This window comes from Limanda limanda, chromosome 19, assembly GCF_963576545.1.
Source record: "Limanda limanda chromosome 19, fLimLim1.1, whole genome shotgun sequence".
NCBI lineage: Eukaryota > Metazoa > Chordata > Actinopteri > Pleuronectiformes > Pleuronectidae > Limanda > Limanda limanda.
Window position 1 is genome coordinate 11894146 of NC_083654.1, and position 18617 is coordinate 11912762.

Consider the following 18617-nt stretch of genomic DNA (forward strand, 5'->3'; position numbering starts at 1 on the left):
CCACCATGAGTACGCCGTGTCTCTCCAAGCTCTTGCCACTGCAGGATGTGCTGCTGCTGCTGCTGCTGCTGCTGCTGCTGCGTCCTGCCTCTAACTGTCCTGAGGAGGGGGGGGGGGGGGGCTGCCAGGGAGAGAAACCCAGGGACGCTCACCAGGGACCCTCTCTCTCTCTCTCTCTCTCTCTCTCTCTCTCTGTCTCTCTCTTTCTCTCTCTGTGTCTCCTGTCCTGTTTATACGTAAAGCAAACATCTGTCCATCATAAGAGGCTGGGCTCCCTGGCAGGCCCTCTGGTGTGTCCCACTGGTATGTCAATTCATTATTAGAAAAGTGCCTTTAAACTCATGCACATGCAGGGTTTATCTGTTCAGACAGCAAATAAACAATGCAAGAGAGACAGAGAGAGAGTGTGTGTGCGTGTGCGTGCGTGTGTGGGTCAGTGGTGTGGCTGTCTTGTCCACGATGTACACACAGGAGAAAGAGGCTAAAGGGTGAGAGCACTTCATCTGGATATCAAACAAACAGGTGGGGGTGCACAGGGTTCACTGCGCGCACATGCATTCACATGGATACGTGTGTGTGCGTGTGTGTCTGTGTGTGTGCGTGTGTGTCTGTGAGTGTGCGTGTGTGTGTTTGATCCCCATCATCAATTAAGATCGATGCACACACACGCTGCACACCCACAGTGAAGCCCAGGTGACCCCAGAGGTGCAGCACATCTGGACGAGCGGACAACACGATGTGGTTCATAGACAAGACGCTGCACACGCACTCACCGTGGGGGGGAGAGAGAGCCCGGGAGACAGACAGAGAGAGAGAGAGAGAGTCTGGGGGCATGTCCTCGCTTCATCCGGGCTGTCCGTCCCCGGAGGGAGACACTTGTCCTCCCGCGTCCACGTCTCCTGCGACCGCTCCTCTCCTCCGGCTCACAGCGACATCTGCGCCCGCGAAGATGGAGAGAGAAGGGGGGGAAAAAGCAGGGGAAAAGGGGGAGAAATGTCAAAAACGGGATGGGGGGAGGCTGCTTCAGGGTCTGCCCCTCGGTTGGGGGGGTGTCACGGCCGAGCTGGAGCTCTGTCCTCCGGTTCTCAGGGACAGGGAGTCCCCGGTCTGCGCCCGTGTGTCTCCGCCACTGCGATCCCAGCTCTGCCTCCTGTGCGCCCCAGTCTCCTCTGAGCCTCTCCAACGTGCCTGCCTGTCAGAAGCATCCGGGCACCCGTAGCTGGCCTCACTCTACACCCACTGGAACCATGGGAACTGTAGTTTACTGCCGAGGAGAGAGAGAGCGCGAGTGTGAGTGAAGACAGAGGAGAGAGAGAGAAGGAGTGGGAGGAGAGAAAGTAACTGTCTGGGTTACGAAAAACACGATTATTCTATTCTGTGCTATTCTATTAGTGCACTGTTTCTTTCATTCTCTATTATAATATAATTTGTCTATGTTTATGGTCTTTTTAACTCTGATTTTCCAATTGCTTTTTTGTAATGTCTTATGTTGCTTTTACAATGGTCATCACACCTTTTATTTTGATTTAAATATCGTTGAAATGTGCTATACAAGTACAATTGCCTTGCCTATTCTATATTATAATATTCATATTAAAAACTGAAGCTACAAATTATTTGGTGACACTTCAGGCCTGCTCTAAATCATGTACTTTTAAACTGTTGTTCCCCATTAAATTCATCAATTCAGCCTGTAGAGGCCATACAGATGATGATAATAATTAATAAATAAATCCTCACATAAGCCTCATACATCAGTAAAATCATGAAAAGAACACAAGAAGACTAAGACTAAGGAAAATCACTTTCATTCTTATACATTTTTTAACAGGAAAAAAACATCATAAATGTCCAAATGCACATTGAACAAGAGACGTGACTTAACTTGTAAAAGATATGTTATCTTTATTAAAATAAAATGACAGGGGAGTCTCAACGTAAAGGTTACATTCTTTTCAAGACAACACAATGAAACACTCCCTCTCCACTTTCACCTTCATGCAGAACTCTTCCCCCTGCCCTCCCAATGGCTGAAAACTGCGTACATGTTAACTATAGTTTTAGGAGTTGTCGTGACACACAGATATATCTGAGTTAAATTAGAACAACAGAGGAGACAGTTCATACAAAATTGCACACAAATGATTGGGAATATAAAATCCAAACCAGCCCTTTATTTGACCACTTTGAGGCACATGAAACCAGACCTGGATCAGGTTCTTTACCTAAATAACAAAACAGCGTTTGAAACAGAGCAACATCAATCTTCTTAAAGCTTACATAAAGGCGGCCGTGTCTGTACATAATCAATTCAGTTACACAGGTTCGCAAGGTTCATTCTCACAGTTTTTTCAAAAGCAGTATTCCACCTGTTGTTCCATAACCTGTTGCAGATGATTTTCATTTCTATAATAATGTATCTATCTTAGGTAGACAGCTAATCTCTGTCAAATCACTCCTGTCAGTGGGAAAAGAAAGAAACATACATGGTCGCTGAACAGATCATGTTCCAGCTCGACTTCCCCCCACCTCAGCACAACCATCTACATCTTCTTTCAGTTCCTTGTTGTCATGGTTACAGAGTAAAGCAACATTCCTGCAAGGCCCGACCAGCAGAGCTCCGACTCTGCTCTCCAACACGGCTGACTGAGCTGTCCTGAGCGGGCTGCAGTGATCACTGACCGAAGGGAAGGAACTGCCTTTAAACAATTAAACAAGGCAATGATATGCATCTTCATATGTGTGTGTGTGTGTGTGTGTGAGCAACAAATACAATTACAGCACGTGCATGTACTACCACGTGCCTGTCAGTGTATGTGTGTCTCTGTGTGTCTGCCTCTGTTCGATTATCGCTTCATGTCTCTCCTATATACACGAGGGTGGTCACAGGTTCTCTCCGGGCTGGTACTGCGGCTCCGTGGCGGTGAAGTAATCCTCCAGGAAGGACTGCAGGTACTCGAACGTGTGCCTCTCGTCGGCCTCCCGCCTCCAGCACTGCACCATCAGTTCGTGGAGCGAGCTGGGGCAGCCCGGGGCACAGGGCATCCTGTAGCCCCTCTCCACCTGCTCCAGCACCTCGCGGTTGTTCATGCCTGGGAGGAGGGATGAGGGGGGAATGTGGAGGGGATGAAGAGGAGGATGGTTCAGAGACAAAACACACAGGCTTAGAAATAGTTCTCTTTTGTGTTAAATGTAGAGTACTTCACAATATGGTTTCTGCCAATGGAAAAAAAGGCCTTCAAATCTTGCAAAATAAAAATTAAACAAAAAGACAGGCTGTATCTCTACACAATAATTTTCAATAACTGTATTATAAAAGACTTTGAGCTATGAAGAACTTTAAAAGTGTAATTAATGGAGAAAGACAGAAAAAACAAAAGGGTTTCACTGAAATAGATTATAAGTAATTACTGTTGTATATCAACTGAAATAAAGAATAACATAGCCACTAAAAGGCCAGTTTATTGTTTTTCTATTCTACAAATTTTATAATGTGAAATATTTGCTTTTACAATACTTATCAAGATACGTCTATTTATTTTCCTCTTTAATTATTTTTGATAATATCTTGAATATAAATTCATTAAGAATATTTCGATTAAGTTTTAATACGAGATGGTGCTAAAATCTCCAAAGCAGTATGTAAAAAAGTGAGGCTCTTTCCTGGTTAAATAAAGTTATACTAATTCATTTGAACAGGCAGTAGTTCCAAATCTAATATGGAGTAAAGGAAATGTTGCAACAAACAACAAATTACAAATACTATTTCTTATTAAATTTGTTTTTAAATCAGAAATTCTAGGTGTCGTGGTGTCATTTTAAGTTCCACATTTAAATCAGTGTTTGGTTAGGGCGTCATCAGAAAAAACGACTTTACAGCACCGTCGCAGGTTCTTAACACATCTTTTCCAATCTGACTCTTCTTACTGTCAACGCACTGTTGGGCAAGGCACTTAAACCTGGGCGCACAACTTTTGTCTCCCCCCTCTGGCAGTGAGAGTAGCTACACAAACACTGTTATCACGTGGTTATGACATATGTCCTCAGCATCTCTTTTTAAGACTGTAATCCTCCTCTGAAGTTCTTAACTGGAGCATCAGAGACTTTTCTTTCTAATTCTTTCTTCTATAAATTTCCGACTCTAGCTCTTATTGACCTTCTCTTTCTCTGTCGTTATGGTTGCTCCTGTCTTCAGCTGATGGATGTCAAACGCACTGCTACTATAGTACCACGGACATCACAGACATCATGTACACTGTAGAAACGTTTTGCAAAAGGTCTTGACTGTGACTTCAACCCATAAAGTTTTGAGTTAATCAATAACCACTGGCTAAAACTAACAGAAACTCTCCACCACTCATTTTAACCTCCTCTTCCAGATTGTTGTTTTATCAGAATAATGTTGAAAGAATTTTCCCTGATGATGAAGAATGAACTCATCGCTGCTGCATGTGAAATCCAAACATGTTCAACAGGTATCATCCAGTACCTGGGTACGGCACACGTCCCTTAGTGATGAGCTCAGTCAGTAAGATGCCAAAGCTCCAGACATCGGACTTGATGGTGAAACGTCCGTACAGTGCAGCTTCCGGAGCCGTCCACTTGATGGGGAACTTCGCCCCTGAAACCATGGCAACACAGTGAGGATGCGTAATGGTATAATTAGGTTAGGTTATGTATAAAAATATAGGAACGGAGGCAGAGGCAGGAACACTTAATCATCGCAGTGTGTCTCTCCAACTTGGTTTCTCACACACACACATACACACACATAAGAAAACACCTCACCCTAACTTTTTCAACAGTTTTTTTAAAATGTCCTCACTCAGTAAGATCTAATAATCAAACCGATTCTCACAGACAGACAAAAGTACAAGTAAACACACACACACACACACATGAGCCCTTGCTATTACCTTGTCTCGCTGTGTACTCATTGTCCTCGATGAGCCTTGCCAGCCCAAAGTCAGCGATCTTGCACACCAGATTCTCTCCGACCAGGATGTTTGCTGCTCGCAGGTCACGATGGATGTAGTTCATCCTCTCGATGTACGCCATTCCAGATGCAATCTGTATACACACACACACACACACACACACGCACACACACACACACACACACACAACGAGGCACAGACAGCTCAGATCTGTAGCCGAGGTAAGACTTTTCTTTCAGAGTGTCAGAATTTGTGTGCGTGTGTGTGTGTGTGTGTGTGTGTCTGTCTGTCTCCCACTCACCTGTGCAGCCATGTCCACCAGCTGAGGCAGCTTCAGGTTCTGTCCCTCTCCATCTTTTAGGAAGTCCAGTAAACTTCCTGAAAAAGAAAATGTGGCATCATAAATTCTAACGAGATAGGTGTCAATAAATCCGTTCACAGTTAAAATATCGTAGTTTCTTTGGCATGAGCTCATTTAAATTCAGATATTTTGATATTGTTTTTCTTGTTAATGTTGAAGGAGTATTTTTGCCTGCCCCTAGGCCACCTTCACAGCGAGGGCAAAGGTCTTCACTAAGAAGGAAGACAAAAGTTCTGCCCAGAGGCACAGAGGTTCAAACCTTTGTTCTTACAATTCATGAAAAGTCTCCCTCCCACTGATCTGATTTGAAACTTGTGTTTTTGCTTGTCGTTGTTAGTTAAATCCTGAAATGCCCAGGAAATCTGAAATATTCGTCATTTTTAAATGGTTTAAATTTAGGGTAGGAGCGAGGAGCGTTAGGTGCAGATCCATAATTTCATTCCTGAGGATTTAATTAGAAAATAATTTCTCATTTATCAAAGTCATCCATCCATCCATTATCTATATGGTTTAAATTGAGGGTTGCTGCGGGGGGGAAGATGGAGCCAATCCCAGCTGACATTGGGCGAGAGGCGGGGCACACTCTGGACAGGCTGACACTTAGAGACAAATAACCATTCATGCTCACATTCACATCCACAGTCCATTATATGTCTCCAGACAACACAACCCACTGTGGGAGGAAGCCAGAGTATTCATGGAAACAAAGAACTAAAGCAGTCACTGCGACAGAAAAAAATGACCATGTGTCTGATGATTTTAAAATGATCCTAAAGCAGATTAAAAAACTGTTGAAACAGCAGCGACTCATGTATCTACAGTCACAGGTATGACAGACGTCTCAGCCCGATACCTTGGCTCATGAACTCAGTGATGATGTAGATGGGCTCCTCCGACACGACGGCATAGAGCTGCACCAGTTTGTCGTGGCGAAGTCTCTTCATAATTTGGGCCTCCTCCAGGAAGGCCTCGGGGGACATGGTTCCCGGCTTCAGAGTCTTCACCGCTACCTTGGTGGTGCCGTTCCACATGCCTGGCATACAGACAAGCAGGCGTTAACACTCACAGAGGCACACACAATTATCCAGGCTTACTGACAGGTGGATGACTGTTTATACTCTACATGTTACGGACATATACCGGAACACAAACAGCCATGCATGCAGGTATATATATACAAAAATAAGGCAAATATGCATGCTGTGTCAAATACACACATGGTGACGTTCCTGCATGCAAATGATTGTTATCTTGGAGAGCATGCATGACATGAGACGGGGGGGATGTTAGCAGAGAAGGAGGTTTACCGGCCTTACATCAGCAGCACCTGGGCTACATGGACAGGCCCAGAGTTTGGCTGCTTTCTGGGAGAAACTCTGCACGGCTCACACACTGGGATTTACTGAGGGAAGCTGTACGACAGCTTCAACAAGAACTTGGTTGAATGTGAATGTGAAAGGGATTTATTGCATACACTGATATAAAGGGCCAGCCACGGCCGGCTCGAGCTACAATCTTGGCTACAGGACAGACACCTCAACGGGTGACGCTGAGCAGCTGAGGTTTAAGGCGGCGTCTGTCTCACCCATCCACACTTCCCCGAAGCAGCCCTGTCCCAGCTTCCTCTGCAGTACCAGTGCCTCCCTGGGCACTTCCCAGGCGTCCCGCCCCAGGCCCATGGTGAGCGGCTTGGAATTAACGCAGGCATGGGTGAGGAAATAACACAGCCCGTCATTACTGCCTGATGGTGGTGGAGACGGGAGCCAGGGATGGAGGTGGAGGAGGAAAATGGTGATGGAGACCAGTGGAGAGGTGGGAGAAAAGATGGGTGGGTGGGGGAGGGGGGGGGTTGACAAAGAGGGGAGGTGAGATGATGGAACATGCACATGCAAGACCAGGGGAGGAGGAACAGCTCTGCAAACCTGGATATTAAACACTTTCACTTTTGTAATTAAAAGCGGCTGTTAGACTATGTGTGGGCCTCTCACATATTTGAGGCAGGTATCGACTTTACAGAGTGTCTGTTTGTGCCTCTACACCGGAAATGTTTCACTGATGTTTGGTGTCAACCCAACACAACCAATGATGTAATACTCCTTTATCCAGGTGTGCTCCAGCTGTTTCTTCCCCGCCCCCTGCAACACAGTTCGTACCCATCCAGACTTCTCCAAACTGGCCGTTGCCCAGTTTTTTAATCAGCTGCAGGGATTCCCGGGGAATCTCCCACATATCCTTGGTCTTCACTGATAAGTCAGCCAGCTTAGGCATGCCCCGTTTACAGCTGCCAATCAAACGGCAGCACAGTCCTGCCGCTCTCTCTGACACAGAGAGGAAGAGGGACAGAGACACAGAGAAGCAAAGAGGAAAAGGAGACAGCAAGAGGAAAAGAGCAAATGCAGAGACAAAGAAAGATCAAGACAGGTTGCTTGTGCGACTTATGCAACTGACAAGTAAACAAAAAACTAAAGACACAAAGAGATTTGAACACAACAGACGTAAACACAGATTCTGAGCAGCAGTGGCATCATGTACAGAGACATAAGAAGACGATACAGGGACCTTAGAGTTGTGAGAAAAAACAAACACACAAAAGGTCCATCAGAAGTGCTCACACTGCAGAATGAATTATCGGCACGAGCCACAAGGGGGCAAAGTTAATCTGACAGAAAGCACAGGAAGTTGAGGGTGTGAACCAGGCGTTTTCTTTATTTCACACAAACTCAGAGGCTGAAAAAGTCACAGCTGGGGAGTTGTGAAAGAAATATTCAGATCATCTACTAAAGAAACAGAGGTGAAACTCCCCAAAGTAAGAATATTGCATTACAAATTTTGATTTCCCTTAAAGTATAAATGTATAATAATGAGCAACATGTACTTAAAAAAAGTAGAAGCACTCGATGGGAACTTCTTTGTTCATTTCCTCTTATATGAGGATTATGTTGATTATTATATGAACATAAGCAACATTATGATGATGTAGCTGGTTGTTTCATTATATCTTATTTCATGTAAGATCTGAAACTGCAAAAAAAACTTTGCCCCAGAAACTCCAGAAGTGTTTTGTGGACTCAAACCCTTCACCCGCCCCTCCGTCGTCATAGTGGTGAGTGGATAATGAGGGAATTTTCCATTTTTCAGTGAACTATCCCTTTGAGACGTCAAATAGATGAAGCACATTAGCAGAAAACGTTGCATCAAAATGAAAGACTGAATAAGAACAAACACCACAAAATTGTACTAAGTTACTGACAAAGCTGAATAAGACCGATTTTGATGATTCAAGGTATTTAAGACTAAATGTTTGGTGTTTGTTGTGATGAAGTTTCCCCAGTCTGACCGAAAGGCAGAAAAAAAGAGGATGACTTCATGTCTTGTGCATGTTTTTGTGTGGGTCACCTGTGTAGTGCTCAACCAGCTCCGGAACAGTGTCAAACTGGGATCTCGTGGTGATGTAGTAGCCTCCGTTGTCTAGTTTGCGGATCTTGTAATGCTTAACGTGGTCTGCCTTGTTTTCGTCCCAGTCACGGATGGACAGAGAGTAAGCGCCTGTAAAAGAGGAAGGAGGGAGGAAGGGTGAGGACAACGATACACTGTGCAGGTTCAAAGTGAGAGATAGAAAGAAAGACAAAGATGAAAGTTTGTGTCTATTATCAGAGTCTGTGCGTGCGTGCGTGTGTGAGTGTGAGAGAGTGTGTGGTCTCTTTACCCTTGGTGGTCTCGCTCTCTCGTATGAGGAAAGTTCCCCTCTGGTTGCCATGGCCGAGAAGTTGTCTCTCCGCATCCTTCCTCCCCATCTTCCCAAAATACCACCTGTCACCATGACAACATCACATGGGTCACCACAGCCCCACAGTGAGCATCATGGGATCTTTGCTATCAGACTTCATGTCGATAATCGGAAAAAACTTTCAGCATAAACTATCCGTACTTACCAAGCAGCATATAGTGTAAGGCTTTCATTACATGGTGTTTGAGTGTGTGTGTGTGTGTCTGTGTGTGTGTGTGTGTGTGTGTGTGTGTGTGTGTGTGTGTGTGTGTGTGTGTGTGTGTGTGTGTGTGTGTGTTAGTGTGTGTGTGTGTACTCACTCCTCAGCCTGTATAGAGTCGACAGGAGCTACGTAGTTGGAGGGGATGTAACCTGAGTTGCCAGTGTCCAAAGATCGAGCCTCCCACCAGTCGCCCTCACTGACACATCGACACAAAACAAACGTTTGCTTATGGAAAAGCAACATGAGTTCATATTAATATATTTTGTAAAATGAAATCATGACAGTAGAAAATGTCCTCTTTGTTCCCACTTAAGCGTTCATGTGACAAAAACCTCTTTGTGTATCACCAGCCTCATTTCTAACAACAATTTGAGAAGCAGATGTTTATCTACACAAAACTAGAGGAAACTAAAAGGTGTTGAGATGAGAGCAAAGATAAAGAACATGTGTGAAGTTGGTTGTAAGACATGAGGGGACGACCCAGGCAGCGAAACCAAATTGAATCATCCTCATTCGAATTTGTTTTAGATTTCTAGAATGGGACGGAGACATTTACTGAACTATGCAGGTGCTCCCACAGTCCAGAGACGTGCAGGTTATGTGGTGACCCTTAATTCCTCTTATAGGTTTGAGTGTGAGAGTGACAGCTTGTTTGTCACGGTGCACACCGCCTCTCACCCAATGACAGCGGGGATCGGCTCCAACCCTCCTTAAAGAATAAGTGGTGTAGCTAATGGCTGGTTGGAGTCATGGCTGATCCCATTAAACGCATTTTGTGTCTGTTTTTTAAGTAGATACAAAAATAATTGAGCAGATTACCATGAAACCTGATGAAAGGATGCATTATGGGTGAAGGGGGGAGCCATCACATTTTGGTGCAGGTCCGGATCAGGGGGCGGATCCCAGAACCTTGCCGGTTAGGGCACTTTTTTAATCTTTTTACCAATTTCCCAGGGAATAATTCAAGGATCTTCGTTTTTAAACATTAGGCCTTTTTAGGGGACTGATATCTACGAGTGTGGGAAATTTGGTGCAGCTTGATTGAATTTAAGCGGGTTGTTGGGCCTCGGTGAAGGTATGCCCTGTACTGAGTCCCTTTCTCGCTTTTGCTAAAATCTGAAATCAAAACAATAGTGTTTAATGTGATTAAAAGGCAGTTAATTTGTGTGTTTGTACTCACGTATTGTTGATGATCTGAAATTTCTCTCCTTTCTGGAAAGTAAGGTCGTCTTCCGTGCGAGCGTCATAGTCATAGAGCGCAATGAAGAGAGTGACTCCGCCACCTGTTCACACAGAGACGCACAGACCCCCACATGACATTTTAAAGTTGTACACTCTGGTCAAAACCACTTTACCCTCATTTACCGTTTAACCCCTTTAACAAGCAGCAGTATCCTGTTGGTGGATCCCTCATGCTGCGCAGCTAAACAGCGGTTAAACACACAGAGAGTTTCCACACATACAAATGTGTCTGACTAAATTTGGGAGAAAATACTCTTTTAGTCACTCTTATGTTCACACATTATTGGTTTCACTTTTCAATCTTGTGTCACATATGTTGTGACAGAAGATAGTTGTAGTTATTCGTGTTTTTATTTATGACACACACATTCACACACACACACACACACACATACACACACACACACACACACACACACACACACACACACTCACACACACACACACACACACACACACACACACACACACACACACACACACAGAGTCGTACTTGTGATGCCTCCAGGCCGTTGGTTTGTGGTGGTGTTGAGAAAGACGGTGCCGCACGAGAAGCCCTTGTTGAAGTCCGGGATGGCCTGAGTGGGGTCGGGACAGTAGCGGCCCTGAGTCAAAGCTGCGGACAACCCTCCATCTGCGTTGCTAGGAGACAGGTCTGTAATATCCACTGCTGCTGCTGATGCTGCTGCTGCTTTGTCGGACGTCTTCTGCTTGCAACAGGCACACCCCATAATAACCAGCACGGCGACAGCGTCTATGAAAGGAGCAGAGTAAAAAAAGACTTTATTGCTGCTTGCTGCTGCAAGACTTGTATAATAGTTTGTAGCAACAACAGGCTGGTTTCCAGAGATGACAGCAAAGTTTCCTTAGAGCAAAAAATAATAGGGAATAAACATATCTCAAATTAAAAGTCTGTATGAAGGGCTTCTCCAGTAATTAATACAAATTATATTGTCAAAATCAAAGCAGCAGATTCCAGGATACCCTGACCTTTAATCCATAGTGTGTGTCATGCCCCAAAACGAGGCACAAGTAGAACTGATGACTTACGATGAGAAGGTGCAGTCTATGGGCTGGAGTGAACTCAGTCGAGTTCCCATGAAGTAACATGAATTACTTCAAATAAAATGTATTGATTATAATGGTATTGCATGTATCAGCAACAGTTGATCAATGTTCACATTTCAATAAGTAATCAATTCCCTTTCATATCTTGTCTTTGTGGGTGAGCTGAGCCGGTTGAAAGTGAAAGCAACACACTTTTACAGAAACTAACGAGAACTGTGAAGAGTAAGAGAAGTCACAAACTTTAAATAAAAACTCCACTTCCCGCAAGAAGGTGGAAGAGGAGGAGGAGGAGGAGGAGGAGGAGGAGGGGGCTGAGGTAAGACAGGAAGGAGAAGTTAACTTTTTTTCTCACCTGATGTCTTCCTCTGTCAGATCATCTGTCAATCACCATCGCCACTGGAACACAAAAAAGAGGGGGAGGAGATGAGTGACAAGGGGTGGAATGAGAGAGCGGGGCAAAGAGCCGGTGAGTGGCAGAGAGAGGGAGAGAGGGAGAAGGTGATGGAGGATGTGCGAGAAAAGCTCGAGAGCGGTAAAGCATGAATAAAGAGACGTGTGAAGGGAGAGTCAGAGACAGCAGAGACGAGTGTGAGAGACAGAGAGAGAGATGAGAGAGAGAGAGAGAGAGAGAGAGAGAGAGAGAGAGAGAGAGAGAGAGAGAGAGAGAGAGAGAGAGAGAGAGAGAGAGAGAGAGAGAAGAGAGAGAGAGAGAGATGTGAGGTTAGCCACTTCCCCTTTTGTTGTGCAGTTTCATGAAGGGATGTTCAGTCGTTCTCTCTGGTCAACAGCTGTTTGTGTCTGCGTGTCTGTGTCGGGGGGCTGTGTGTGTGTGTGTCTGTGTGTGTGTGTGTGTGTGTGTGTGTGTGTGTGTGTCTGTGTGTGTGTGTGTGTGTGTGTGTGTGTGTGTGTGTGTGTGTGTGTGTGTGTGTGTCTGTGTGTGTGTGTGTGTGTGTGTGTGTGTGTGTGTGTGTGTGTGTATGTGTGTGTGTATGTGTGTGGGTGTGTGTGTGTGTGTGTGTGTGTGTGTGTGTGTGTGTGTGTGTGTGTGTACTTGTAAGGTTAGGACTTGCTTATATGGTTAGACATTTGGATGTGATGGTTTATATTAGGGGCTGAGGAACATGTGTGTGACTCAGAGTGAAAAGCACAAAAAATGTGAAATAGCGTTTCACACAGATCATTGTGTCAGCGTGCACACATGTACACAACCTTCGACTTCCAGTTTTGGGGGAACCACATTGTTTCAATAGGACGCGTGTTGACAAAGCAAAAGCAGCTGCCAACGTCAAGAGGAAATAATAACACACAGACAGGACTTTACAGTGTGTGTGTGTGTGTGTGTGTGTGTGTTTGTGTGTGTGTGTGTGTGTGTGTGTGTGTGTGTTTTCTCATCTTTTCTCATCAACACAAATGCTTTGGTAGAAAGCATAAGAACTAACATTAGAAACATCACCAGACAACCCTTTCACTTTCACTCTAATAACATCTCAAACTGCTGCACGTCCTAATCTTTGTGAATCTGAAAAGCTTGAGGAATTCTTTTTTGGTAAATAGGGAGGAATCATTGTTGATCAGATGAGAGCAGTTGTTTCTTTTTGCTTTCTTTCTTTCTTTTTTCAGGGAAACACGCTTATGCCAAGTGCCTTGCTCAAGGGCGTTCAAGTTATTACCAACACCTTAAAACAAAAGCTTGACACTTTGGGAAATAAAAATATCCCTATCAGAAGATAAAAAGAGATGACTCAGCTCTTTCCAAAACAAAATCCATCCCTTCACGCCCCATAATCATTAATCAACTGATTACATTATTGTTTGTTTGGATTGTACAAATTTCCTTTGTACAATCCCTCTATTCTATACATTTTTATCTTTCTTTTTTTAGAGTGGGAGCATTAAGCTTTTTAATTGATCAGTAATATTTTATTTAAGCATAAAAGAAGGAGAGAGAGAGTTGAAGACAGGGAGCGAAGGGCCGTGTCGGCATCAAACCTGTGGCTGTAGAGGACTCAAGCCTCTGGACCTAATTATATTGTAATGTTAGTCCTTTAGGATGAAGCAGTGTGTTACTGCGGTAAATCCACTTATGATGGTTGCAATGTGTAGTTTTTAGAAATGCATCATTTGTCATAAAGCAGAAACGTCAGAGAGACAGACGGCTACAAGACAACAGGGACAAAGGACACGATCCCGCACAATGAAGAACACAATGACAGATCAATACCCATGATTGAAAAGCTGAAGTGATTAGTTAATTCATTGATTAGTAAATGAACAGAAAAATAACCTGCAACTATTTTCTGCTTTCTTTTCTTATCTATGTCAGGTTTTGGAATAAATGAGAAACTTGATGATGTCATGTTGGGTTTTAGGAAATGTTGAAAAATCTTTCCTCAGATTACGAAATAATAAAATGAGTCTTCAGTTGCATTCGTAGATTCCACTGTGTTGTCATGAACATTGTAACATCTGATAGGATGAGATTTATTTCTTCACTGTTGTGTGAGGCTGTATCCATCGAGATGTACCTAATAAACTGGTCACTGAATCTAGAGTGGCCCTGGGGATTCAAACAGGCAACTCTTCGAGCTGACTCAACTCTGGCCTGCAGCCCCCCCACCTCCTGAGGAATGTGCAGGAAGTCACACTCAGGAAGAACAATACAGATTATGGCTGAAAGGCAAAAAAAAAAAAAAAAAAGTTCAAAAAAAGACGTTCATTTTCATTTGGGAGAAAACACCAGAGCTCCCAGTAGAAGGGACGTGTGTCAGTGGTTTGTTCCGTCCACACAACAAACTCCACCAAATTCCTCTCAGCGCCGTTTCAGTTGCTCTCTTACAGTCAAATATGCGACAATTTCACGTGTGCAGGAACACACACACACACACACACACACACACACACACACACACACACACACGTTCACTATCAGGTCAGCCATCAGGAGAGCTGCAGGAAGTTAGCCCTGTTAGAGCTTCCTGTCCACCCCTCTGATGGCTCCCTCCTTTTCCTGGAAACTGAGGACAGGGTCCATCCACACGCACACACACCCACACAAATACACACAAGTACAAACACACACATCTTCCTCTCTGTTGCTGTTTCTCTCTGTTTGCTGTTTACTCTTCCTGCCTCCTGGCCCACACCCCTCCAACAACACTATCCTTTCTTTATTCCCTCAATCCACCTCCAGCTGTTAACTTCTTTCTCCGTGAGATTTAACAACAGAGAGGATAAACGTTCAAGGCCGATAAAGAGGCCTTTATGTCACGGCTGCCCTTTGGCTCAGCGACTTTTCTTTCCCATGTTTTCTAAGAGTAGCAGACGACCACCGATGGCCTCGGCACAATAACAGGGACATCTTGTATTCACACGAGCACGTAGCATTTCTCCTTTGCTGATTTCCTGCTGACCAAATGTAGTTTCTGTCAACTGCCTTCCTCTCTTCACGCTGAGGTTGTGGTGGTTCTTTAATAGCACATAATTATTCAGTTGACATGAGGTGACAAGAAACACCCTCGTGAAACACTAGTCTTCCTTAAAAGTTGCATGTTCTCCTAGATACGCAGCTGACTTCTCTATCCGAAAAAAAACCATTGGAGCTGAAGCCCAGTGTACAGTACGTAGAGAAAAGTGTGTAAGTATAGATTTCTTGGTATTTTTTAGGTGCGTTTTAACAAAGTGACCACACCAGAGACATTTAAGAGCAGCCCAGGTTCCTCTTCGCCTCTCGAAACTAATCACTGAAGACAAGATACAGGAAACAATCTGCTTTTTGGAAGTTTACCCTTAAAAAGAAAAAGAATCATCAAGTAAGAGTCTCTTCAGTCACATGCTCACTGTGCCGGCTGCAACATCTGTATATGACATAACAACATTGAAACAGTCATTTCTCAATGATGCAACCCTAAATAAATATGACTTCTGTTCAAAACAAATTGAATTACCCTTCACGACAGGCTTTTATTATTGTTATGTTTTGGTCTGCGTTAGTTTGCTTGGTACCAGGGACCCCAGTGAAAGGAGAGAAGACATAACATTCTGGTGCGGATGAAGGGATTCATTTTCACTTTCTTCAACATTTTTATGTTATTTCTAAAGATGCAATTCTCGGATCTTTATGAAAACAATCTTTAGGTTACTGATTTCTATGAATGTGTGAAATTGACTGCACCTTGATTGAAATTAAGGGATTGTTGGTCAATACTAGTTCTTTTAGAAACTACAAAATAACCACACAGTTGAGGCCAAGGCCACAACGGAAGATTCACTATTGGTTCATCTGAAAATGATTTTCCTGATTAAAATGTGTTTGAAGCCCAAAAAAATGAAAAAGCCTCATCCCTCTTACAACCCTCAGTTAATTGGGTTCAAGACTAAACTTCACTTCACTGACTGGATGCTGACACTACAGCTTTTTTGTAGAAGCTGCATAGATGATGCAGATTAAAGACAGTGAAACTGTTTCTTCTGGTGAGGAGAAGTGCCGCCCTGGTTTCTGCTAAATCTGTGTGCAACAACAGGCCGTTACTAACGTACTTTCCACCACTGCAGAAAATTAAGAGTAATTTGGTTATATTTGTATACTATGAACAATACAGGGAAGCAAATCATTTCTGACCTACAAAGCTTTAACATGCATTCAGTGAAGTCTTCTAAAATCACAATAGCATCACACTCCATCGTCACACTCGCAAACATCCAAATCCGAAGGACACACCCTTTCCTGCACGGTGGATTGCAGATAAGCTGCAGCTCCCTGCAGGGAATTCACCATGGGAACACAAGGGTGACACACACACACACACACTTACTCACACAAACACACACACAGCAGATCTGTAGAGTTTTAATAGTTTTATATTATTTCTACCTTCAATTCTCCTCTTTTAGTGTTTCTCCAGATGTTTACGAACCCACCTTTCACTCCGACTCTCTCCCTGGTTTTGCAGGAAGCCTGACAGGATGCAGTGTGTGAGTGGGGCAGGAATGATAGGACAATGGGAAGCAGGCTGTCACCGAACCCTCACACAGCACATAACACACACTCACAAACACGTACACACACTAACAGAGCACAAACACACACCGACAGAGCACATACACACACTTGGATAGAAAAATAAGAGAGGGAGACAGTTCTAGCAGTGGAAAAGCGAGGTGTCTCGTTCACCGGGACGTCCTGTTTCCACATGAAGTCATCACTTCCTTTTGATACAGGGGACTGAGGTGGTTTGTTGGGAAACACAAAGGTACTGAACGGTCACGTCTGATTTCTTTGGTTTCAGAGCTTGTTTTAAAAAGAGGAAGATACTTATTTGGGTCATGCTCGACGCCTCATCAACACAGCACCCTCAGCTGACACCCTCCACCCATGGGGGCTAACATTAGTCCGCTGGGAAAGTTTTGAGATGATTGTGACCATTTCTAACCCTTCCTCACAAAAAAATAAAACAGAAAAGCCTCCACGCCCCCTTCCTTCCTGCCTAACCCCGTGGCTAAAGACAGGAACTGACCTCGTAAAGAAACAGGAAGTGATGAAGTGCGGCCTTGGACGGTCTAATCGCATTTTCTTCCCTCCAACATCCGACCCTCAAAATTCCACGACAACTCCTTCACGCAGAACCACAAGAGCTTTTCTAGAGATTTGGAGAAGGAGGTGTGATCACACAGCCTCCACCTATCTTCTGTCAGGGAGAGGAAACAAACACCTGCAGGAGGCCACAGAAACGCCTCAGATACAGTAGACGGGCATGTGAAGGAAGCACTGCCTTTTCCTCTAGGTGATATCCTGTAGGTGTGAGGCTTAATAAATCACGTCCGCTTACTTAAGGAACATGAATGTATGAGAACTGACGGACAGCGTGAGGTTAGAATTAAAAGTTTGAGAGAAATGGGACAGAACGTTTACAGCTATGATCCCACATGACGCAGGTGTTTGCCACCGATCCAGACCCAAATAAAATGCAGTGCTCGACACTTGAACCTTTTTGAATCTTGTAAATCTGATGTAAAGATCCTTCACATGCAGAGATCTCGTCTGAAACAACTATCTGGTGACTTTGTCTCTTTCATCACACCCCTCCGTGCGGTTTGATTTCTAAATATCATCCTCTCTTTCTGTGAGCATGCAGCACTAGAGTGGAAGTGGTGGAGGTCACACATGTATGAACTTCTCACTTCATCAACGGGCTAGACTTCCTTTTATTCAACTGTGCAGTTTCCCCATGTTCACACACCATTCTGGCTATTTTATATATGTACAGGCTTGTATAACCCATACAATCCTATTATATGAAGATATGCAGATGGACAGAGTGGACTGAGGTGGTCGGCAGCTGGAAACACCCCCCCTGCTGTCTTCGTAACACAACTAGAACAACTAACTTCTTCTTAGTTACGGAACAATGACACAGTTCAAATCAACAGGCTTCATGTCATGATAACTTCTATAACTTCTCCATATTTCGTGTGTCAAGTGAGATTCCTACAGTTGATGCTCAATCAAACGACCACTCATCTTCCATCAATTCATCATCATAATTATATAATAATAATAATAATAATAATAACACATAATAAACTCAGCAACACGTACCGGACAGTGGAGTCGTCGTTGTCCCGGTGAACAGCAGCAGTGACCGGATCGAGGCTCGCGGGACGCACCGGTGCTGGTGGTGGAGGGGGGGGCGAAGTACAGCAGCGCGCGGCAACAATGAAATGAAACGTGAGCGCGCGCCCCGTCCGGAAGGCACGCGGAACAGTCCAGCCCCAGAGGAAGGCGCGCGTGCACGTGTTGGCAAAAGACCAATTAGACTTAATGTAGAAATAATATGATTGTTAATATTAATAATAACGTATTTAAATAAGCACATATAATGAATCTACGCATTTTTACAATAAACACTTTTATCATCAGACCGGAATTTCAAATACTTAAAATAGTTTTATAATCGTTTTCACCCATAGAGTTGAAAAACTAGGGTGAGGCCATTTTTTTTCATGGTGGTATGAAAAAACTGA

At 44.0% G+C, this 18617-nt stretch overlaps 1 protein-coding gene across 3 annotated transcripts; it reads right to left on the reverse strand.

The window, feature by feature from the left end:
- Window positions 1-1880: 1880 nt before the first annotated feature.
- yrk (Yes-related kinase) lies at window positions 1881-18277 on the reverse strand. 3 transcript variants are annotated; one of them, XM_061092700.1, is made up of 14 exons: window positions 18193-18277; window positions 11950-11993; window positions 11023-11283; window positions 10468-10570; window positions 9385-9483; window positions 9005-9108; window positions 8695-8844; window positions 7452-7616; window positions 6884-7039; window positions 6152-6331; window positions 5239-5315; window positions 4917-5070; window positions 4490-4621; window positions 1881-3092 (listed from the first exon to the last, which is right to left on the reverse strand). In XM_061092700.1, the coding sequence occupies exons 3-14, from the start codon at window positions 11258-11260 to the stop codon at window positions 2884-2886; spliced, it is 1767 nt and encodes a 588-aa protein (XP_060948683.1). In that variant the 5' UTR covers window positions 11261-11283; window positions 11950-11993; window positions 18193-18277; the 3' UTR covers window positions 1881-2883. The 3 variants fall into 3 exon arrangements, with proteins under 3 accessions (XP_060948683.1, XP_060948682.1, XP_060948681.1); XM_061092699.1 differs by lacking the exon at window positions 7452-7616; XM_061092698.1 differs by lacking the exon at window positions 6884-7039.
- Window positions 18278-18617: the final 340 nt, after the last annotated feature.